The sequence below is a fragment of the Bufo gargarizans genome, chromosome 1 (genome assembly GCF_014858855.1).
Source record: "Bufo gargarizans isolate SCDJY-AF-19 chromosome 1, ASM1485885v1, whole genome shotgun sequence".
Lineage (NCBI taxonomy): Eukaryota > Metazoa > Chordata > Amphibia > Anura > Bufonidae > Bufo > Bufo gargarizans.
In genome coordinates, this window is record NC_058080.1 from 597,226,567 (window position 1) to 597,252,392 (window position 25,826).

Sequence of the window (25,826 nt, forward strand, 5' to 3'; positions counted from 1 at the left end):
GCTGATGAGGGCTCAGGCGGCCAGCTGTGAAATTTCCCTGTAGGGTCTATTGCCAGCCCACCCCCAGAGCATCTCTATAAATAGTCATGCTCTTGGCTCTTACTCAATATACTATTGCACTCCACAAACATTTCTAGGTCCATGTATGTAGTCTTCAAGAGAAAATCAGAAGGAAACTCTTTGATTGTTCCAATGTGTAATAGTAAAACATCTGCACCATTTCAAGGCTTGAACACGGGTGCACCTGCCTAAGGAACGAAAATTGCCTAACCAAGCCATTCTTATTTATTTTAGATCTCGATGAATGTCAAACCAAGCAGCACAACTGCCAGTTCCTTTGTGTCAACAACGTTGGAAGTTTCAGTTGTAAATGTCCTCCGGGCTTTACCCAACATCACACGGCGTGCATTGGTAAGAACTTACTAGCAACTACAACATTGAACATCTGCACAAGAGAGCATGCAATGTTCTTTGTCAGCATTATTTTAACTTGTCATTATGTCATATGCATCCATTGCCGTCTGGCTTGCTTAATTCCTTCTGTTTGTTTCTCTTTACACTGTACAATCCGCTTGGCCATAAAATATACAAAAATCTGTTTCTATTTTTGTGCCTGATCTTGTAAGCTGCCAACTGTTTGGAAGCAGTGAGGTCACTGCTTGATTAATATTTATATTATTCATCCCGGTCAGTGTTTGCTAAAAGGACAGTGTATTTTGAAAGCACTCTTACTCCTTGTCACTATAAATTCATTTCTTTTCCTTAAACAAAGCCTTTTAAAGGGATTCTCAGGGACGAGGCCAATAATATTTATTTAAGACAGTTATGGTAAAACATTGAAATATAAGACATGAATAAAAACTGCCAAAAAAGTGAAAATTACCAAAGAACCAGTCTTATGTTAGTTCTGTCAGCGCAAAATTGTTTTTTCAGAAAATAGTAATAATTAAAGGGGTCTTTGTGTTCTTAGATACCTATTATCTATCCCCAAAATAGGTCAATAATATCAGATTAGTGGTGGTCTCACAGCCCACACCCCCATGATCAGCTTTTTTGGGCAGCCACTGGTGCCGTAAACTATACAGTGGACACAAGGCTCCATCTACTGTGTAATTTTTAGCGCTGACATACTGCGACCTATCAACCATTCAGTTTAGCTGCAGTACCCACTACACAATGGATGGAGCCTTGTGCTTCTGGTTGTTCAGTGTGCAGGACCCCAACCCGATCTGATATTAATGACATCTTCAGGACAGGACGCCGATATCTAGGTACTGGAAGCTCCCTTCACGGAAGCTGTTGCCCAATAATATTTTACCCAGAAATATAAGCATATTGGAGTAGATTTGTCCAGATAGGGCAAATGGAAAGCGGAGCAGTCGTCCATCTAAACCAGTCAGATTTCAGATCTGTATTCAGAGGTCCTTTTGAAAATGTAAGAAACATTCTGATGGGATGGTTACTCCACTTTTCCTTTTCACTGATTTAGTTTAATTGCCTCTAATATTTCTGTCTACTTTAAAGGGATTTTCTTAGTCACACATCTCTAGTTGAGTTGAAAGAGGAAGAGGGGGCAGTTGTCGTCAATGGAAATTACTTACACATCAGCTACAAAAAATAATGGGTCATACATCTAATGAACCAACAAGCCATGCCCTCTGTATGTAGCATCCCCCATCTCACTAATATACAGGGCAGAGTGGGGTGCCCCTTTCTGTTACATCTCTATGCCCTAATAGGCATATGGAAAGGGTTGTCAAACAAAATGTGGAGACCAAAAATAGTTTTCCTGATCCTTTGCTTGCCATCTTATCTTCCTTTTATTACAAAGCTAATTTCCCCATGGGTAAGAGCTGCTAACTTTTTGTGCTCTTGTCCTCCTTAGAACTTGCCTTGTCTGAACCATGTACCCTGGTGATTTTCAGTTAGGTTTTGCTAAATCATACTGTATAAGATTCTAAACATTTTCCTTTAGACTCTGTTTTCTGTGGCTATTCCACCCAGTTAATAAAAAATAAACCCATTATCCTATCATTCATATATTCCAATAAGCACTTATTCCACAATATGTTTTACAGATAACAACGAATGTGGTTTGCAGTCTGGCTTATGTGGTCCTAAAGGAGTATGCCAGAACACCCCTGGAAGCTTCACTTGTGAATGCGAAAGAGGATTTTCCCTGGATTCAACTGGCTTAAATTGTGATGGTATGTACTGCTGAGGATGTTATTTTCCTTTCATTTATAGATGTTCATCGTTACAGTCTCATTTTTGTATACCTCATTTCTACAGATGTTGATGAGTGTGATGGAAATCACAGATGCCAACATGGATGTCAGAATGCAGCTGGTGGGTACCGCTGTAGCTGTCCACAGGGCTTCGTTCAGCATTACCAATGGAACCAGTGTGTTGGTAAGAATTCTACTTACTGAAAACTGTAGGTTTAATATGGTAGGAAATCCATGCACTTTATTCTGTCAAGCCTCTCTAAAGCCTAACAAACTCAATAATCTGAGATAGACTGGTTGCTAGGAGCATACTGTTCAGCTCCATCATATACTTTGCATACTGGCCATCTCCTTTTAGAGGATGTCTCAAAGTGGTTTGACTCTAATATAAAAATTGTGCTTCTGAAGTTGAGTGTATAAAGAAGAGTCCAAAAACAAAATCAAAATGGATGTCCTCCTTGACATCAGCAGTACTGCGCTGAAATATAAGAATTGGTGTTTTTGGATGGGCAGTTCATTGTTAGGTCAACCTCCCCTCTGAGGCCCTCACAGCAACAGCATGACCTGCCTTTATGACAAGTACACAACTGTCTATAGTATCTTTAAGTTATTCATATAAGCATGAAGCACCGTAAGCTACATCTACTTCTTACTATACACATTTTTTATGGGATTTGTCACACTGTAGTAATCACAGTGAGTCCAAGCCTGCAAAATGTTCATTTTGAACAGCCTACTCAATAGGAAGAAGAAGACCTCCACAGGTTTAATGTCATAATTGAGAAGTACTGATCATTTGGATTATAGTGAAATGTCTGTCCTTTCACAGAATCAAAGAAAATTATATTTTCAGTTTCTCAAGTCTTAGCATTTCAAATATCACAAAATTGAAATAAAATGTTAATTATGTGTTTTCTCCCACAGATGAGAATGAATGCGCTGCAGCAAACACATGTGGCTCTGCTTCATGTTACAATACATTAGGTAGCTACAAATGTGCTTGTCCACCAGGATTCTCCTTTGACCAGTATTCTACTTCTTGCCATGATGTGAATGAGTGCACTTCAAGCAATCCTTGTAATTATGGCTGTTCCAACACAGACGGAGGCTATGTCTGTGGATGTCCTCCTGGATACTATAGAGTTGGGCAAGGGTAAGGTGTTGCTCTCAATCTTTTTTAATGCCTTTACATTAAAATGTTTGGAATATTGCTAACAGGATAGGTGATCACTTATCAATGTTTGATCACTGGTGGCCCCACTGCCGGGACACCTACCAATCACTAGAGTGGAAATTCTAAGTCCCCCATTCTCCATCATGACATGACCGCAGTGATAAGAATTTGAATAGTGCAGCGGTCGAGCATGTGCACTACTGCTTCAATCACAGTCTATGGGAGTGACGGAGAACACCCGTCCAAAGTGCTCCTCACTACAGGTGGTGCTCTAGTGATCATTGGTGTCCCAGCACTGAGGCCCCAAGTGCTGATACACTTATCATATAACCTGTGTCCTGTGGATAGGTAATATATGTCCTTTGTGGAACAGACCCTTTATCCTTTGACATGTATTTTTAGTAAATAATCCTACTCTCCATGAAATAATAATTCTCTTTGTCTTAGAATTCTGAATTGTGCCTTTGCTCTGGTATTCCTCCTGGTGAATAACTTGACAACTTTTTGTTTTCATGCACCTTGTCAGCAGAGCGTGCCCATACACAGTCTCATACTGTCAGCACTCATTAGTCAATGTCATAATGTGTACGGACTTTCAAAAAGGGAATGGTAATACCCAGTTGTCAATTTATTCATACATTTCCAGAAGGAATAACAGAGAAACAGAGCACTGTAACTTTTTTCTACACTTTTTTTTTTGTCCCACTCTGGGACTTCAACTTTTGGGGGTCTGATTCCCTTTACAATGCATCACAATACTTCTGTATTGGGATGCATTGGCTGTAAGTGTATTACAGGCTGTAATACACTTACAGCCTGCTTGCCTATGAGATCCAGGGGACTGGATCTCACAGGCTTCACAGAAGCCAGCCATGATGCCTAAGAAAGGCATCGGGCTGCATTCCCTGCCATCGGGTCCCCGTCACAGCAGCGCGGGTACCCGATGGAAGCTCTCTCCCTCCAAACATCGCACGTGCCGTGGTCAGCGCACATCAAGGATTAATGCGCTGGCATATGTGTTTTCACCGATGCTAGCGCATACAGCAGGGATCTGGCTATCAGTGACTGCCGGACCCCTGCAGCTGATAAGGAGAGCGCAGGTCCTGCACTACCCCAATCAGCCCGCCATAATAGTACGGCGCTGGGCGGCAAGTCACGTCCCGCTGCACTGTACTATTACGGCGCTGGTTGGGAAAGGGTTAAAGGGGTTCTCTGGGTTCTTGTAAATACAGTTCAATGAATTGCCCACTATACCTGCTTACATATTGTAATATCCTCACAGCAGACCTCAGGTACTATAGCTGCAGGCAGAACTCTACCTAGTGCTAAGTACTCTGTGCTTTAGTTTTTATAGTTATAGCTATATCTGAGTTGATATAATTGAGCCAATATAAAAATAAAATAAAAATCGCAGGGAACGTGCTAAAATAATTAGAAAAAATATATATACTTTGTTCAAGAGCCACCCCTTCCTCCAAGCCAGGCTTTGTTGTTCTGACTGCAGTGCTAACATGCCGTTTTCGAAACGTGACCACTGCAGCCAATCACTGGCCTCAGCGTCCTTGTACTGCATAGAGCTGGTGCCAGTGATTGGCTGCAGGCAGTATGCATCACATTATTGTCATGGGAAAAAAATTTCACTGCTGCAGTGGCAGGGGGATACTGGAACAGAGGGGGAATGGGAAAGTAATTTTTTCTGTTCTTGTTTTATTTTTTTATTTTTACAGCTGCAGATTTTTTGATTAAAAAAAACATAAACACATCTAAGAAAACCCTTTTAAAGGTTTTATATGATGTCTTACGTCTTGTTCTGTGCTATTACTAAGTTAACTCATTATCCATCGTCAAGTAGTTGCTTGACCAGAATAACCTTACATAAAAGTAATCTCTAATTAAAAAATGGAAGTGACCCTTCCAAAAGAGACACATTCCAGCGGACATATATTTGAAAGAGGTTGATCAATCATATGCTGACTTATGGCAATGGATATAAAAGTATTTCTTCCTTTTGTTGCAGCCACTGTGTGTCCAGCTTGGCATTTAACAGAGGCCAGTATTTAGCTACTGCCAGAGAGGAAAGGGAGGAGAATGAATTGTCCCCAGAAGCATGCTATGAATGTAAAGTAAATGGCTATCCAAAGAAAACTGGAAGGGCAAAAAGAAGTTCGAATGACACAGATTCTGAAACGGTAAGAGCAATTGAAACTACAAAAGTATTTAAACCAAGGCTAGCTCAGCTGAAGATAACGATACCTTTCAGTTAGTGAACCGTTGCTTCATTCTGAAGAAAAATTATTTAGAATGGATATGCAAATGAACAGTTAAACCTACCTATGGTGTGCTGAAGCCACTCTGTGCCCCCTTGCTCCTATTTCCTCTGCCAACCCCACCTTCCTCTTCTTGACGCGTGATGACTATGCAGAAACCTATACAAAGAAAAATCCAGCACCTCAAATTGGGGGACCCAGAATTTACAACTCACAAACTGTTAACATCTGGCATAGTAAATATATAGACTCCATAACTTAAAGAGTTTGTCTCACTTCAGCAAATGAAATTAATCATGTAGACAAAGCCATGCTTGCAAACAATAGGAAAAAGCACCGGCCTTTTCGCACTCCCATGTTCCCAGCCACCAGTAATGTTCGCACCTTTTCCTATAATGTGCAAGCACATGCTATTTGCTGAAGTGAGACAACCCCTTTAATGGTGAATTTTCATGACTCATATCATATTTAGTGTTGAGTGAATCAAAGTCCACAAAGTGGACTTTGATCCGAATTTTAGGATAAATTTGATTTGATGACTTTTTATTTTTTTATTTTACACTCTGTTATTACTATTAGATGCTGCGATCAGCTTTGAACGCGGCCTCTGAGGGGTACAATGACGGGGAGCGGCGCAATCGCCATTCTCTGCCAATGCACCCACTATTTACAAAAATAAATAAATTATAAAGTAATTAGTCACAAAGCAAATTTAAAAAAAAAAAATCTGCGAAGCATCCAAATCGAATTTTGGAATCCTTTGTTCATCTCTAATCATGATGATTTTGGTTTTGTATAAATACTCACATATCTGAACATGGTGATTCTGTTCTAAGATCATGTTTCGAATGTTCTATTATCGGATGAAAAGCTCCAAGGGTACAAAAATTGTGGATGTCTATCATGATAAAATATTATAGCAGGTGTAAAACTACATTTTATTTCTATATCTCTCTTAGCTGAGTCTTATTTTTGGGTTTTGCTTTAAACAGAATGAAGATATAAGTCTGAAGAGCCTAGATATAGAAGAGCCACTGAAGATAATGTTAAACATCTCGGAATTAAAGAAGAAGAAGCACATCCTGGAAATTAGGCCAGCAATTCAGCCTCTTAATAACCACGTACGCTATGTTATCTCCAACGGTAATGACACTAATGTCTTCCGCATTAATCAAAAAGATGGACTCAGTTACCTGCACATAGCTCAGAAGAATGTTTTACCAGGAACTTACACACTGGACATTACCAGCATTCCCCTTTATAAGAAAAGTGACATTGCTAAACTGGAAAAAAAACATGATGAAAACTACCTCTTAGGAGAACTTGGGGAGACTCTCAAAATGAGACTACAAATTGATATCTCTTAACATTAGGCACAAATGCAAACTCCAGCCAGTTTTATCACGTCCACCTCTTTATCTATCTGAGCATGTTCTCTTTTTGAAAGCTTTAAGGAGTCAGTGACCATTCTTAATGGACCACTTTTTTGTACTTCACCAGCACAATGATGTTTTCAAGGCGTATCATATACAATTATGTTATTATAAGACATGTCATCTACGGTTATATTAACTGAAGTATAGCCTCAAATTTGTTCATCAGTTCAAGTTAAAATATTGTATCTGTGACCCAAGGTCTTGTGCCAGTACTACATACCGCACACAGATAGAACATATTAATTAGAATTTGGGTTAAAAATCAAATTTTTTATTTTTCAATATATTTAATATTAAGTTTTCAAAATTCTCATATTCAATTTTACTATGTTAACATTTAAGCCAATTTTTTTCAAAATCTGAGTTGACATTTTTTCAATGTCTGTAGTATTACATTGCTTGAAAAAGTCATGGACACATTGATTGCATTGATCTTGACAACTCAAGAGATAATTTATGGGCACAAAAACTTGGGTCAAGCAGTATAAGCTGACATATTGTTTTAAACAAATGTTTCAGAAAATGTTGAAAATTATTAGTGACTATACCCGACTCTCTGAGTGATGCAATATAACTTGACTCAGGGATCTGGAAAAGAAGCTTACAAATATTCATTATGGATAAAAATACATAAATACGTAGAAAAGGCCTGGGCATTCTAACTTCCGATTGGTTTCTACTTTCTGGAATAGATTTTAGATCTGTTCACACAACCATCATGGCTTCCGTTCTTAAGAGAACAATGAAAGCCATGACACATCTGTTTTAAACAGATCACAATCAATCCTGATGGATCTCAGTGATTTTGAGTTGGTCCAGCAGGATTCTGGCGCTGCAGACAGACTATGCTATTCTTGATGTCAAAAAGGAAAAGAAAACAGAACAAAGTGCTAACCACCAACTGAAGCAATGAAAGATTTCAAATATCTTGTGTAACACTGAGGTTATTATTCTGTTAATCATCTACAACTTTTTGGGGCTATTTTGCTATTGTCTGTAGTAAAATGTTAATGTATATTTATTTGCTGCAGTAATATATGGGATACATAGTGAAAATTAATTTAAACAAGCATGGAGCCTTTGTTGTTTATCTAATATGTCATAATTGAGCCATTTTCTACACAGTTAGGGCTCATGCACATGACCTTATGTATTTTGCGGATCCTCAAAAAAAACGGATCCTCAAAAAATATGGATGACGTCCGTGTGCTTTCCGTATTTTGCGGAACAGAACAGCCGGCCTCTAATAGAACAGTACTATTCTTTTCTGTAATGCGGACAATAATAGGACATGTTCTATTTTTTGCGGAACGGAAATACGGACATACGGAAATGGAATGCCCACAGAGTAACTTCCGTTTTTTTTTTGTGGACCCATTGAAATGAATGATTCCGTATACGGTCCGCAAAAAAACCCAGGATGGACACGGAAAGAAAATACGTTCGTGTACATGAGCCCTTACTCAATCTTTTACCTTACAATGCTGCATAACACCTAATAGGCTATTTCAGCCATACTGAATGTTTGATGGATGTTTTTAAGTCCAATGAAAGCTAGGAAAATACCACCCCATCAAACACTGGATCTTTTCAACACATGCAGGGCCACAATATAGGGAGGACAAAGGGGAAAATAGTCAAGAGCCTTCCACATTATAGTGGCCTTCACCTTCAAGTCCGCTCTACATACTTCCCAGATACTCCCAGCAGCCAGACATTGGAGTTTTAAAACCATGAGCACTATATTAACCAGTCTGCCAGGGCTTGAGCTGCTGACATGAAATCATGGACCACTAGAAGGCAGAATCTCCTATTCAAAACCATCCATATTTGGAGGTTTACTTAGAGGGTTAGGGCTTTCAATTAGCTGAAATTGGAAGTGAGTGCTGTGGGACTGCTACAGAATGGTACCGCTAAGATTGGAAGAGAACCTCCCCAAGGGACCTTCACCAAGTTCTTTACCTTGGGCCTCCACCATTCTTGATCCAGCCCTGAACATATGTGTTACACTGTGTACTTGGTAATACAGTTATAGTGTTCATCTGCTGTAGTAAAATGAATACTTCATCATAACTTTTTATAACATTCCATTCACATATGTACTGTAACTCTGCATATGTCTAATAATTTTCTGTACAACATGGTGCTCTATTATCTATTTACTGTAGGCATTGCAACTGTAAGGTTGGATATTATAACCAAATGTCATTGGCAGCAGACATTGGTCCAATTATATGTAAACTTTATACAATATATTTTTCCACTATTTGTGGAAATGAGTGAAAAAAAAGATCTTTGTATATTAGATATTATTAAAAACTATCCCTTTTACTTTAAAGGGTAATTTGTTTCCTTAGACAACTGGGCCCGTAATGATAATGCAAATCAGAACCAGTTCATTCCCATATAAATACATTTTATTACACACCTGTATAGACCAAAAAGTATTTAAAGACAGTATTTTAATAACAACTGAATCAGTGTTTGACGAGTGCTGATATGTAATGCATTTTAGATTTCATTCAGTGTGTATCTGGTTGACATCTGTTTTATTACAATAAACATATTTTGGGGTATTTCTTATGTTTTTATTTTCTTTTAGGAATTTGTTGTTTGTATTGATAATTGTAACAATGCAGGTTGCTTGCAGCACTGCAGAAATGTATTTCATCTATAGCAGTTGTCTTTCCTACATTGACTTTACTTGAAAGTATGACTTCCCCCTTGTGGTGCGGCTAAACGTAGCACTGCTGGGTATAGGAGCTGGAATTTAATATGTTTTGCATAGAAGACTGAAGAAACTGAACTAAACTCTCTTCTTTTACTTGTGATCTCCGCAGAGTACGCAGAGTAGTCAGTAAAAACCAACACTTTCTCCACTCTAACTTGAAGTGGGGATCTGCTTGCATGTAAATCCCGCAGTATCTCCTATTTATGATTGTAATCCAAAAATCTTACGATCACTTGGCCGGGTCTACTGGGTCCATCAGCGTCTTTCTTTCCTTCTTGTTGCACAGGTCCTACTCGTGGGCTCTCCCCACCCTCTTAGGGCCGGAAAGCCCCGATGCCTCCAGTAATTGCTCTTCACATAGTTTCTGCAAAGTATGAGGTTTCATAGATTCAGGCAGACCTAGGATCCGCAGATTGTTTTTCCTGGATCTGTTTTCGAGGGCTTCCAGCTTTTCAACTACCATAGCTTTGCATTTGCTTTAAGTAGATCAGTCATTTTGATCATGGAGTTTGAGGAGTCATCCTCCAGCAGACTATCCCTGTGCTCCAGCTCATCCAGTCTGTTGGAATGTATGGCGACCTCTGCTTGAATTTGTTGCATAGACTCCATGACCATTGAAATTAAGGAGAGCATGTGCAGTTGATGGCCAAATACATGAATACTTGATTCTCACAGGTTTAATTATCGCTGAGAGCTCATTTAGTACCCAGCCAGCGGCAGAGAGGAGGGCTTGGCTGACCCCCTGGGCATCGGTCCCCCAGGAAATTTCCCTGTAAGCATTGTTAATATGTCTCCATACCATGGAACACTTCAAGTAAGTCACTACACAGGGCTGGTCTCCTTATTGAGAGCCAGTATTCTGCTTCAGATGTTAGTTTGAAAAGCATGAGCTTGGTGTGCACATAGGCCCCTTCCTCCATGACTATACAGTATAATATAATATACAGTACATTTCTGCTATGCAATCAGTTGTGACAAGTGAATGGTATGCCATGATTGTCAGACTAGCTTCCACCATTACTAATGAATCTATTTAGAGATTATTTGATCTGCTCTGTTTATTTTGTATTGTTAGCCAAATATTTTCTTTAAGAAAGCAGTCAAGGCATTTTTACAGACAATAAGCAATTATTCACTCCCAGAAAATACAGGGGGGGCCATTTATACGGATACACCTTAATAAAATGGGAATGGTTGGTGATATTAACTTCCTGTGGCACATTAGTATATGTGAGGGGGGAAACTTTTCAAGATGGGTGGGGACCATGGCGGCCATTTTGAAGTCAGCCATTTTGAATCCAACTTTTGTTTTTTCAATAGGAAGAGGGTCATGTGACACATCAAACTTATTCAGAATTTCACAAGAAAAACAATGGTGTGCTTGTTTTTAACGTAACTTTATTCTTTCATGAGTTATTTACAAGTTTCTGACCAGTTATAAAATGTGTTCAATGTGCTGCCCATTGTGTTGGATTGTCAATGCAACCCTCTTCTCCCACTCTTCACACACTGATAGCAACACCGCTGGAGAAATGCTAGCACAGGCTTCCAGTATCCGTAGTTTCAGGTGCTGCACATCTCGTATCTTCACAGCATATTTTATTAAGGTGTATCCATATAAATGGCCCACCCTGTAGAATATTGAAATCAATTTATCACTGAATCACCAAGGCAAAATAAGGGTAAGTATGCTGGGGGCCACAAATTAATTGGTGCACACAGTGGAGACAGCAAAATGCCTCATTGTACATCTAATATTTACTTTGCCATACAGTTTTACTTAGTGGGTACCTAATATATCCCTGGAAGTCTAGAGTAAGTTAGTAGGTAATACTGAATAATCCTGGTTATTTAAGACAGGTTAGAGATATTGTCTTTGGTAGTCTAGAGCAGTAAAGAGCTAAAATGAACCTATAGCTGAATTTACTTCAGCATCTAGGGATTCTAGTTGAATATTTTTTTATATATACAGCCTCCCAAACCCTGTTACCTTTTCCAAAGCAATATGTGTTATTTGGGTTTTACATACATTCCAGTCAAATGCATCCTTGGTATGATCCATCGGGGACTGCCTTTCTAGCAAGAGCTAGAAAGTCCCAGAACCTACCCATTCTAACATTTATCACCAGTTAATAAGCAATAAACCTTTAATACATTTTTTTCTTCTGGTTAGACTTTCCAAAATGTTAAGCTTCATGAGTGCCTTCAAGATGTTACCAAACTGTCTAGATACCCATCTATTGGATGCATGTGCATAAACTGAATAGATTAAGTGCATAATAAGTGTGTTATCATTTATACATAAGTAATTTATCACCTTTATATTTTTAAATTAAAACATAAATGTTCACATTTATATTTTCTACTTTCTTGATTTTATTCATATGATTACAGATAGAGTTGAGCGAACACCTGGATGTTCGGGTTCGAGAAGTTCGGCCGAACATCCCGGAAATGTTCGGGTTCGGGATCCGAACCCGATCCGAACTTCGTCCCGAACCCGAACCCCATTGAAGTCAATGGGGACCCGAACTTTTCGGCACTAAAAAGGCTGTAAAACAGCCCAGGAAAGAGCTAGAGGGCTGCAAAAGGCAGCAACATGTAGGTAAATCCCCTGCAAACAAATGTGGATAGGGAAATGAATTAAAATAAAAATTAAATAAATAAAAATTAACCAAAATCAATTGGAGAGAGGTTCCATAGCAGAGAATCTGGCTTCCCGTCACCCACCACTGGAACAGTCCATTCTCAGATATTTAGGCCCCGGCACCCAGGCAGAGGAGAGAGGTCCCGTAACAGAGAATCTGTCTTCATGTCAGCAGAGAATTAGTCTGCATGTCATAGCAGAGAATGAGGCTTCACGTCAGCCACCACTGCAACAGTCCATTGGCATATATTTAGGCCCAGCACCCAGGCAGAGGAGGGAGGTCCCGTAACAGAGAATCTGTCTTCATGTCAGCAGAGAATTAGTCTGCATGTCATAGCAGAGAATGAGGCTTCACGTCAGCCACCACTGCAACAGTCCATTGGCATATATTTAGGCCCAGCACACACACAGGCAGAGGAGAGAGGTCCCGTAACAGAGAATCTGGCTTCATGTCAGCAGAGAATCAGTCTGCATGTCATAGCAGAGAATCAGGCTTCACGTCAGCCACCACTGCAACAGTCCATTGTCATAAATTTAGGCCCAGCACCCAGGCAGAGGAGAGAGGTCCCGTAACAGAGAATCTGGCTTCATGTCAGCAGAGAATCAGTCTTCATATCATAGCAGAGAATCAGGCTTCACGTCACCCACCACTGTAAGAGTCAATTTTCATAAATTTAGGCCCAGAACCCAGGCAGAGGAGAAAGGTCCCGTAACAGACAATCTGGCTTCATGTCAGCAGAGAATCAGTCTTCATATCATAGCAGAGAATCAGGCTTCACGTCACCCACCACTGTAAGAGTCAATTTTCATAAATTTAGGCCCAGAACCCAGGCAGAGGAGAAAGGTCCCGTAACAGACAATCTGGCTTCATGTCAGCAGAGAATCAGTCTTCATATCATAGCAGAGAATCAGGCTTCACGTCACCCACCACTGTAAGAGTCAATTTTCATAAATTTAGGCCCAGAACCCAGGCAGAGGAGAAAGGTCCCGTAACAGACAATCTGGCTTCATGTCAGCAGAGAATCAGTCTTCATATCATAGCAGAGAATCAGGCTTCACGTCACCCACCACTGTAAGAGTCAATTTTCATAAATTTAGGCCCAGAACCCAGGCAGAGGAGAAAGGTCCCGTAACAGACAATCTGGCTTCATGTCAGCAGAGAATCAGTCTTCATATCATAGCAGAGAATCAGGCTTCACGTCACCCACCACTGTAAGAGTCAATTTTCATAAATTTAGGCCCAGAACCCAGGCAGAGGAGAAAGGTCCCGTAACAGACAATCTGGCTTCATGTCAGCAGAGAATCAGTCTTCATATCATAGCAGAGAATCAGGCTTCACGTCACCCACCACTGTAAGAGTCAATTTTCATAAATTTAGGCCCAGAACCCAGGCAGAGGAGAAAGGTCCCGTAACAGACAATCTGGCTTCATGTCAGCAGAGAATCAGTCTTCATATCATAGCAGAGAATCAGGCTTCACGTCACCCACCACTGTAAGAGTCAATTTTCATAAATTTAGGCCCAGAACCCAGGCAGAGGAGAAAGGTCCCGTAACAGACAATCTGGCTTCATGTCAGCAGAGAATCAGTCTTCATATCATAGCAGAGAATCAGGCTTCACGTCACCCACCACTGTAAGAGTCAATTTTCATAAATTTAGGCCCAGAACCCAGGTAGAGGAGAAAGGTCCCGTAACAGACAATCTGGCTTCATGACAGCAGAGAATCAGTCTGCATGTCATAGCAGAGAATCAGGCTTCACGTCAGCCACCACTGCAACAGTCCATTGTCATAAATTTAGGCCCAGCACCCAGGCAGAGGAGAGAGGTCCCGTAACAGACAATCTGGCTTCATGTCAGCAGAGAATTAGTCTGCATGTCATAGCAGAGAATCAGGCTTCATGTCAGCCACCACTGCAACAGTCCATTGGCATATATTTAGGCCTAGCACACAGGCAGAGGAGAGGTTCATTCAACTTTGGGTAGCATCGCAATATAATGGTAAAATGAAAATAAAAATAGGATTGAATGAGGAAGTGCCCTGGAGTCCAATAATATATGGTTATGGGGAGGTAGTTAATGTCTAATCTGGACAAGGGACGGACAGGTCCTGTGGGATCCATGCCTGGTTCATTTTTATGAACGTCAGCTTGTCCACATTGGCTGTAGACAGGCGGCTGCGTTTGTCTGTAATGACGCCCCCTGCCGTGCTGAATACACGTTCAGACAAAACGCTGGCTGCCGGGCAGGCCAGCACCTCCAAGGCATAAAAGGCTAGCTCTGGCCACGTGGACAATTTAGAGACCCAGAAGTTGAATGGGGCCGAACCATCAGTCAGTACGTGGAGGGGTGTGCACACGTACTGTTCCACCATGTTAGTGAAATGTTGCCTCCTGCTAACACGTTGCGTATCAGGTGGTGGTGCAGTTAGCTGTGGCGTGTTGACAAAAGTTTTCCACATCTCTGCCATGCTAACCCTGCCCTCAGAGGAGCTGGCCGTGACACAGCTGCCTTGGCGACCTCTTGCTCCTCCTCTGCCTTGGCCTTGGGCTTCCACTTGTTCCCCTGTGACATTTGGGAATGCTCTCAGTAGCGCGTCTACCAACGTGCGCTTGTACTCGCGCATCTTCCTATCACGCTCCAGTGCAGGAAGTAAGGTGGGCACATTGTCTTTGTAGCGTGGATCCAGCAGGGTGGCAACCCAGTAGTCCGCACAGGTTAAAATGTGGGCAACTCTGCTGTCGTTGCGCAGGCACTGCAGCATGTAGTCGCTCATGTGTGCCAGGCTGCCCAGGGGTAAGGACAAGCTGTCCTCTGTGGGAGGCGTATCGTCATCGTCCTGCCTTTCCCCCCAGCCACGCACCAGTGATGGACCCGAGCTGCGTTGGGTGCCACCCCGCTGTGACCATGCTTCATCCTCATCCTCCTCCACCTCCTCCTCATCCTCGTCCTCCTCGTCCTCCAGTAGTGGGCCCTGGCTGGCCACATTTGTACCTGGCCTCTGCTGTTGCAAAAAACCTCCCTCTGAGTCACTTCGAAGAGACTGGCCTGAAAGTGCTAAAAATGACCCCTCTTCCTCATCCTCCTCCTCCTCCTCCTGGGCCACCTCCTGTTCCATCATCGCCCTAAGTGTTTTCTCAAGGAGACATAGAAGTGGTATTGTAACGCTGATAACGGTGTCATCGCCACTGGCCATGTTGGTGGAGTACTCGAAACAGCGCAACAGGGCACACAGGTCTCGCATGGAGGCCCAGTCATTGGTGGTGAAGTGGTGCTGTTCTGTAGTGCGACTGACCCGTGCGTGCTGCAGCTGAAACTCCACTATGGCCTGCTGCTGCTCGCACAGTCTGTCCAGCATGTGCAAGGTGGAGTTCCACCTGGTGGGCACGTCGCATATGAGGCGGTGAGCGGGAAGGCCGAAGTTACGCTGTAGCGCAGACAGGCGAGCAGCGGCAGGATGTGAACGCCGGAAGCGCGAACAGACGGCCCGCACTTTATGCAGCAGCTCTGACATGTCGGGGTAGTTGTGAATGAACTTCTGCACCACCAAATTCAGCACATGCGCCAAGCAAGGGATGTGCGTCAAATTGGCTAGTCCCAGAGCTGCAACGAGATTTCGCCCATTATCACACACCACCAGGCCGGGCTTGAGGCTCACCGGCAGCAACCACTCGTCGGTCTGTTGTTCAATACCCCGCCACAACTCCTGTGCGGTGTGGGGCCTGTCCCCCAAACATATGAGTTTCAGAATGGCCTGCTGACGTTTACCCCGGGCTGTGCTGAAGTTGGTGGTGAAGGTGTGTGGCTGACTGGATGAGCAGGTGGAAGAAGAGGAGGAGGAAGCCGAGAAGGAGGAGGTGGCAACAGGAGGCAAAGAATGTTGCCCTGCGATCCTTGGCGGCGGCAGGACGTGCGCCAAACAGCTCTCCGCCTGGGGCCCAGCTGCCACTACATTTACCCAGTGTGCAGTTAGGGAGATATAGCGTCCCTGGCCGTGCTTACTGGTCCACGTATCTGTGGTTAGGTGGACCTTGCTACAGATGGCGTTGCGCAGTGCACACTTGATTTTATCGGATACTTGGTTGTGCAGGGAAGGCACGGCTCTCTTGGAGAAGTAGTGCCGGCTGGGAACAACATACTGTGGGACAGCAAGCGACATGAGCTGTTTGAAGCTGTCTGTGTCCACCAGCCTAAATGACAGCATTTCATAGGCCAGTAGTTTAGAAATGCTGGCATTCAGGGCCAGGGATCGAGGGTGGCTAGGTGGGAATTTACGCTTTCTATCAAATGTTTGTGAGATGGAGAGCTGAACGCTGGCGTGTGACATGGTTGAGACGCTTGGTGACGGAGGTGGTGGTGGTGGTGTTGGTGGTACATCCCCTGTTTGCTGGGCGGCAGGTGCCAACGTTCCTCCAGAGGCGGAGGAAGAGGCCGAGGCGGCAGCAGCAGAATAGGCCGAGGCGGCAGCAGCAGAAGAGGTAGCAGGGGGAGCCTGAGTGACTTCCTTGGTTTTAAGGTGTTTACTCCACTGCAGTTCATGCTTTGCATGCAGGTGCCTGGTCATGCAGGTTGTGCTCAGGTTCAGAACGTTAATGCCTCGCTTCAGGCTCTGATGGCACAGCGTGCAAACCACTCGGGTCTTGTCGTCAGCACATTGTTTGAAGAAGTGCCATGCCAGGGAACTCCTTGAAGCTGCCTTTGGGGTGCTCGGTCCCAGATGGCGGCGGTCAGTAGCAGGCGGAGTCTCTTGGCGGCGGGTGTTCTGCTTTTGCCCACTGCTCCCTCTTTTGCTACGCTGTTGGCTCGGTCTCACCACTGCCTCTTCCTCCGAACTGTGAAAGTCAGTGGCACGACCTTCATTCCATGTGGGGTCTAGGACCTCATCGTCCCCTGCATCGTCTTCCACCCAGTCTTGATCCCTGACCTCCTGTTCAGTCTGCACACTGCAGAAAGACGCAGCAGTTGGCACCTGTGTTTCGTCATCATCAGAGACATGCTGAGGTGGTATTCCCATGTCCTCATCATCAGGAAACATAAGTGGTTGTGCGTCAGTGCATTCTATGTCTTTCACCGCTGGGGAAGGGCTAGGTGGATGCCCTTGGGAAACCCTGCCAGCGGAGTCTTCAAACAGCATAAGAGACTGCTGCATAACTTGAGGCTGAGACAGTTTCCCTGGTATGCATGGGGGTGATGTGACAGACTGATGGGGTTGGTTTTCAGGCGCCATCTGTGCGCTTTCTGCAGAAGACTGGGTGGGAGATAATGTGAACGTGCTGGATCCACTGTCGGCCACCCAATTGACTAATGCCTGTACCTGCTCAGGCCTTACCATCCTTAGAACGGCATTGGGCCCCACCATATATCGCTGTAAATTCTGGCGGCTACTGGGACCTGAGGTAGTTGGTACACTAGGACGTGTGGATGTGGCAGAACGGCCACGTCCTCTCCCAGCACCAGAGGGTCCACTAACACCACCACGACCATGTCCACGTCCGCGTCCCTTACTAGATGTTTTTCTCATTGTTATGGTTCACCACAACAACAAATATATTATTTGGCCCAATGTATTGTATTCAAATTCAGCGGGATATAAATTTGAGGCCTAGTATTTAGGCGCTGGGTGACCGGTATGGATTTAGTGACAGAATTAGACTTGGAAATGCACAGAAGCGTGTGTGTGAAGTTATTCTGAATGACCCAATGTGCACCTTGAATATTATATACCCTTTTTGGGATAGATTTCAAATAGCTCTGATATAGCAGGAACCACTAAATTATGAAATTGCTAAATTGGGAATTGTACTTCAACCCAGAACAAAAAATGTGCTTTGACGGGCACTAAATAACTTTCCCAGCTACAACAGGACAGCGGTAACGAGAGATTTAGAGGGATTTAAATTTGAGGCCTAGTATTTAGGCGCTGGGTCACCGGTATGGATTTAGTGACAGAATTAGACTTGGAAATGCACAGAAGCGTGTGTGTGAAGTTATTCTGAATGACCCTATGTGCACCTTCAATATTATATACCCTTTTAGGGATAGATTTCAAATAGCTCTGATATAGCAGAAACCACTAAATTATGAAATTGCTAAATTGGGAATTGTACTTCAACCCAGAACAAAAAATGTGCTTTGACGGACACTAAATATCTTGCCCAGCAACAACAGTACAGCGGTAACGAGAGATTTAGAGGGATTTAAATTTGAGGCCTAGTATTTAGGCGCTGGGTGACAGGTATGGGTTTAGTGACAGAATTAGACTTGGAAATGCACAGAAGCGTGTGTGTGAAGTTATTCTGAATGACCCAATGTGCACCTTCAATATTATATACCCTTTTAGGGATAGATTTCAAATAGCTCTGATATAGCAGAAACCACTAAATTATGAAATTGCTAAATTGGGAATTGTACTTCAACCCAGAACAAAAAATGTGCTTTGACGGACACTAAATATCTTGCCCAGCAACAACAGTACAGCGGTAACGAGAGATTTAGAGGGATTTAAATTTGAGGCCTAGTATTTAGGCGCTGGGTGACAGGTATGGGTTTAGTGACAGAATTAGACTTGGAAATGCACAGAAGCGTGTGTGTGAAGTTATTCTGAATGACCCAATGTGCACCTTCAATATTATATACCCTTTTAGGGATAGATTTCAAATAGCTCTGATATAGCAGAAACCACTAAATTATGAAATTGCTAAATTGGGAATTGTACTTCAACCCAGAACAAAAAATGTGCTTTGACGGACACTAAATATCTTGCCCAGCAACAACAGTACAGCGGTAACGAGAGATTTAGAGGGATTTAAATTTGAGGCCTAGTATTTAGGCGCTGGGTGACAGGTATGGGTTTAGTGACAGAATTAGACTTGGAAATACACAGTAGCGGGTGTGTGTGAAGTTATTCTGAATGACCCAATGTGCACCTTCAATATTATATACCCTTTTTGGGATAGATTTCAAATAGCTCTGATATAGCAGGAACCACTAAATTATGAAATTGCTAAATTGGGAATTGTACTTCAACCCAGAACAAAAAATGTGCTTTGACGGACACTAAATATCTTGCCCAGCAACAACAGTACAGCGGTAACGAGAGATTTAGCGGGATATAAATTTGAGGCCTAGTATTTAGGCGCTGGGTCACCGGTATGGATTTAGTGACAGAATTAGACTTGGAAATGCACAGAAGCGTGTGTGTGAAGTTATTCTGAATGACCCTATGTGCACCTTCAATATTATATACCCTTTTAGGGATAGATTTCAAATAGCTCTGATATAGCAGAAACCACTAAATTATGAAATTGCTAAATTGGGAATTGTACTTCAACCCAGAACAAAAAATGTGCTTTGACGGACACTAAATATCTTGCCCAGCAACAACAGTACAGCGGTGGGTAACGAGAGATTTAGAGGGATTTAAATTTGAGGCCTAGTATTTAGGCGCTGGGTCACCGGTATGGATTTAGTGACAGAATTAGACTTGGAAATGCACAGAAGCGTGTGTGTGAAGTTATTCTGAATGACCCTATGTGCACCTTCAATATTATATACCCTTTTAGGGATAGATTTCAAATAGCTCTGATATAGCAGAAACCACTAAATTATGAAATTGCTAAATTGGGAATTGTACTTCAACCCAGAACAAAAAATGTGCTTTGACGGACACTAAATATCTTGCCCAGCAACAACAGTACAGCGGTGGGTAACGAGAGATTTAGAGGGATTTAAATTTGAGGCCTAGTATTTAGGCGCTGGGTCACCGGTATGGATTTAGTGACAGAATTAGACTTGGAAATGCACAGAAGCGTGTGTGTGAAGTTATTCTGAATGACCCAATGTGCACCTTCAATATTATATACCCTTTTAGGGATAGATTTCAAATAGCTCTGATATAGCAGAAACCACTAAATTATGAAATTGCTAAATTGGGAATTGTACTTCAACCCAGAACAAAAAATGTGCTTTGACGGACACTAAATATCTTGCCCAGCAACAACAGTACAGCGGTAACGAGAGATTTAGAGGGATTTAAATTTGAGGCCTAGTATTTAGGCGCTGGGTGACAGGTATGGGTTTAGTGACAGAATTAGACTTGGAAATACACAGTAGCGGGTGTGTGTGAAGTTATTCTGAATGACCCAATGTGCACCTTCAATATTATATACCCTTTTAGGGATAGATTCCAAATAGCTCTGATATAGCAGGAACCACTAAATTATGAAATTGCTAAATTGGGAATTGTACTTCAACCCAGAACAAAAAATGTGCTTTGACGGACACTAAATATCTTGCCCAGCAACAACAGTACAGCGGTAACGAGAGATTTAGAGGGATTTAAATTTGAGGCCTAGTATTTAGGCGCTGGGTGACAGGTATGGGTTTAGTGACAGAATTAGACTTGGAAATACACAGTAGCGGGTGTGTGTGAAGTTATTCTGAATGACCCAATGTGCACCTTCAATATTATATACCCTTTTTGGGATAGATTTCAAATAGCTCTGATATAGCAGGAACCACTAAATTATGAAATTGCTAAATTGGGAATTGTATTTCAACCCAGAACAAGAAATGTGCTTGAACGGACACTAAATAACTCGCCCAGCTACAGCACTAGGGACAGATTTAGCTGGATATAAATTTGAGGCCTAGTATTTAGGCGCTGGGTGACCGGTATGGATTTAGTGACAGAATTAGACTGGGATATGGCCAAAAAATAAACAGACTATTGCTGGTTAAATGCACTTGGTGTGACAGCTTCACCCTGATGTAGGCTTTAGCCAAAAAACAACCACACCATTGAGGGTTAAATGCACTTGGTGACAGGCGCAGCTTGCCCCTGATTTTGTATATGGCCAAAAAATGAACAGACTATTGCTGGTTAAATGCACTTGGTGTGACAGCTTCACCCTGATGTAGGCTTTAGCCAAAAAACAACCACACCATTGAGGGTTAAATGCACTTGGTGACAGGCGCAGCTTGCCCCTGATTTTGTATATGGCCAAAAAATGAACAGACTATTGCTGGTTAAATGCACTTGGTGTGACAGCTTCACCCTGATGTAGGCTTTAGCCAAAAAACAACCACACCATTGAGGGTTAAATGCACTTGGTGACAGGCGCAGCTTGCCCCTGATTTTGTATATGGCCAAAAAATGAACAGACTATTGCTGGTTAAATGCACTTGGTGTGACAGCTTCACCCTGATGTAGGCTTTAGCCAAAAAACAACCACACCATTGAGGGTTAAATGCACTTGGTGACAGGCGCAGCTTGCCCCTGATTTTGTATATGGCCAAAAAATGAACAGACTATTGCTGGTTAAATGCACTTGGTGTGACAGCTTCACCCTGATGTAGGCTTTAGCCAAAAAACAACCACACCATTGAGGGTTAAATGCACTTGGTGACAGGCGCAGCTTGCCCCTGATTTTGTATATGGCCAAAAAATGAACAGACTATTGCTGGTTAAATGCACTTGGTGTGACAGCTTCACCCTGATGTAGGCTTTAGCCAAAAAACAACCACACCATTGAGGGTTAAATGCACTTGGTCGCAGCTTGTGCTGGCGCACCACAAGACACAAAATGGCCGCCGATCACCCCAGAAAAATGAGACTGACAAACGGTCTGTGCAGCCTAAAAACAGTGAGCAATTGAGGATCAGCAGCTCAATGATCCACAGCTGCAGATCGATCAGTTAATCAAGTCCTTTGGAGGAGTTAATCTGCCTAATCTCGCCCTACTGTCGCAGCCGCAACCTCTCCCTACGCTAATCAGAGCAGAGTGACGGGCGGCGCTATGTGACTCCAGCTTAAATAGAGGCTGGGTCACATGGTGCTCTGGCCAATCACAGCCATGCCAATAGTAGGCATGGCTGTGATGGCCTCTTGGGGCAAGTAGTATGACGCTTGTTGATTGGCTGCTTTGCAGCCTTTCAAAAAGCGCCAAGAAAGCGTCACAAAAGCGCCAAGAAAGCGACGAACACCGAACCCGAACCCGGACTTTTACGAAAATGTCCGGGTTCGGGTCCGTGTCACGGACACCCCAAAATTCGGTACGAACCCGAACTATACAGTTCGAGTTCGCTCATCCCTAATTACAGATACATTTATATTTTTTCACATTTATATTTTCTACTTTCTTGATTTTATTCATATGATTACAGATACATCCATCTTGCTTGATCTGCTGTACTGAGTAGTTCATGCTATATTTGACCATAATTTCAGTAAAAAAAAAAAATGATAGAAATGTATGCAACAATATGCCTGTAAAGTGGCATAAATCTGCCATTGACTTTCCTGTGGTTTGACTTTGCTCTAACATAGTAATATAGTATATAAGGCCGAAAAAAGACATCTGTCCATCCAGTTCGGCCTGTTATCCTCCAAGTTGATCTAGAGGAAGGCAAAAAAAATCTGTGAGGTAGACTCCATTTAAGCAATCAGATAACTCCCTGGATCAAATACCCATCTCTAGTAGCTATAGCCTGTAATATTATTACACTCCAGAAATACATCCAGGCCCCTCTTGAACTCTTTTAGTAAACTCACCATCACCACTAGTGTTGAGCGCGAATATTCGAATTGCGAATATTTTTCTCGAATATCTTGATTTCGAGATTTTGCGAATATTTAGAATATAGTGCTATATATTCGCGAAATCGAATATTAGTTTTTTTGTTTTTGTTTTTATTAAATGCTCCATTCAGTGCCCGTTGCCGTGCTCATGGAGCGTCCCCATCACCATGGGGACGCTCCATATACTAGAATGTACTGTCGGATTAGAGAATTACGTTGAAATCACCATGCGATTATTTCGTGTTATATTAATCGCATCGCAATTTCAGCTTCGCACTGCTATATTCCATATGTGTATTTTACGAAATTTCCTACTATTGCTCTAACTTCGTCTTTTAGAATATTACGAATATTCTAAAATACGAAGTTAGAGCAATATTACGAAATTTCGTAAAATACACATATATATTGTAATTTAGCTAATATACTGCTATATTAACTTTTTTTAACAGTGTACATATTTTACAAAACTTAAGTTCAGAAGAGGGAAAAAAATGAAAGCAAAAAAAAATGATTATAGCACTATATTAGCTAAATTACAATATATATGTGTATTTTACGAAATTTCGTAATATTGCTCTAACTTCGTATTTTAGAATATTCGTAATATTCTAAAAGACGAAGTTAGAGCAATAGTAGGAAATTTCGTAAAATACACATATGGAATATAGCAGTGCGAAGCTGAAATTGCGATGCGATTAATATAACACGAAATAATCGCATGGTGATTTCTACTTAGTACTGCTATAGTCCATCAGTTGAAATCGCCATGCGATGAATATAACTCGAAGTATAGTACTGCTATATTCCATATTCGCCGAATATGGACTATAGCAGTACTAAGTAGAAATCACCATGCGATTATTTCGTGTTATATTAATCGCATCGCAATTTCAGCTTCGCACTGCTATATTCCATATATGTGTATTTTACGAAATTTCCTACTATTGCTCTAACTTCGTCTTTTAGAATATTACGAATATTCTAAAAGACGAAGTTAGAGCAATATTACGAAATTTCGTAAAATACACATATATATTGTAATTTAGCTAATATACTGCTATATTAACTTTTTTTAACAGTGTACATATTTTACAAAACTTAAGTTCAGAAGAGGGAAAAAAATGAAAGCAAAAAAAAATGATTATAGCACTATATTAGCTAAATTACAATATATATGTGTATTTTACGAAATTTCGTAATATTGCTCTAACTTCGTATTTTAGAATATTCGTAATATTCTAAAAGACGAAGTTAGAGCAATAGTACGAAATTTCATAAAATACCATTGCCTTATACTATTATACTAGAAAAATCGCAACACGCGATTAAAATAATCGCATATTATTCGCGAAAATTAAAATAATTACGAATATTCGATTTCGACGAATATAACACGAATATTCACTCGAATATTCGCGATATATCGCGAAATCGAATATGGCACCTCTCGCTCATCACTAATCACCACCTCCTCAGGCAGAGAGTTCCATAGTCTCATTGCTCTTACTCTAAAGAATCCTCTTCTATGTTTGTGTACAAACCTTCTTTCCTGGGGTCACAGTCCTGGGGATAAATAGATGATGCGATAGATCTCTGTACTGACCCCTGATGTATAATTATACATATCAATTAAATCTTCCCTCAGTAGTCTTTTTTCTAAAGTGAATAACCCTAATTTTGATAATCTTTCAGGGTACTGTAGTTCCCTCATTCCAGTTATTACTTTAGTTGCCCTCCTCTGTACCCTCTCCAGCTCTACTATGTCTGCCTTGTTCACGGGAGCCCAGAACTGTACACAGTACTCTATGTGTGGTCTGACTAGTGATTTGTAAAGTGGTAGGACTATGTTCTCATCACGGGCATCTATGCCCCTTTTGATGCAACCCATTATCTGATTGTCCTTGGCAGCAGCTGCCTGACACTGTTTTTCACAGCTTAGTTTGCTGTTCACTAAAATTAGGACCTAGGACCTTTTCCATGTCAGTGTTACCCAGTGTTTTACCATTTAGTATGTACGGGTGACTTGCATTATTCCTACCTATGTGCATAACATTACATTTGTCAGTGTTAAAACTCATCAGCTGCTTCTCTGCCCAAGCCTCTAATCTATCCAGATCCATCTGTAGCAGTATACTGTCCTCTTCCGTGTCAATTACTTTACACAGTTTAGTGTCATCTGAAAAAATTTATATTTTACTGTGCAAGCCTTCTACAAGACCATTAATAAATATATTAAAGAGGATAGGGCCCAGTACTGACCCCTGAGGTACACCACTAGTGACAGTGACCCAATCTGAGTGTGTACCATTAATAACCACCCTCTGTTTTATATTACTGAGCCAGTTACTTACCCACATACAGACATTTTTCCCCAGTCCAAGCATTCTCATTTTATATACTAACCTTTTATGTGGTACAGTGTCAAATGCTTTGGAGAAGTCCAGATATGCGACATCCATTGATTCCCTGCTGTCAAGTCTAGAAATTACCTCCTCATAGAAACTGATTAAATTAGTTTGACATGACCGATCCCTCATGAAGCCATGCTGATATGTTGTTATTGGCTTATTTTCATTGAGGTGCTCCAGGATATTATCTCTTAGAAAACCTTCAAACAGTTTACCCACAACGGATGTTAAACTTACCAACCTATAGTTTCCGGGGCTCTGTTTTTGGACCCTTTTTGAATATTGGCGCCACATTTGCTATGTGCCAATCCTGTGGAACACTCCCTGTCAGTATAGAGTCTGTATATATCAGGGACT

At 41.8% G+C, this 25,826-nt stretch overlaps 1 protein-coding gene across 1 annotated transcript in view; it reads left to right on the forward strand.

Moving 5' to 3' along the window:
- FBN2 (fibrillin 2) overlaps nucleotides 1–8,347 on the forward strand; it is a 340,887-nt gene extending 332,540 nt beyond the window's left edge. Inside the window, exons 60-65 of the mRNA XM_044275860.1 lie at nucleotides 295–411; nucleotides 2,079–2,207; nucleotides 2,293–2,412; nucleotides 3,153–3,381; nucleotides 5,420–5,591; nucleotides 6,662–8,347. Coding sequence (XP_044131795.1) covers nucleotides 295–411; nucleotides 2,079–2,207; nucleotides 2,293–2,412; nucleotides 3,153–3,381; nucleotides 5,420–5,591; nucleotides 6,662–7,036 — 1,142 coding nt within the window. The 3' untranslated portion in view covers nucleotides 7,037–8,347. The remainder of the gene's footprint in view (nucleotides 1–294; nucleotides 412–2,078; nucleotides 2,208–2,292; nucleotides 2,413–3,152; nucleotides 3,382–5,419; nucleotides 5,592–6,661) is intronic.
- The last annotated feature ends 17,479 nt before the right edge of the window (nucleotides 8,348–25,826 follow it).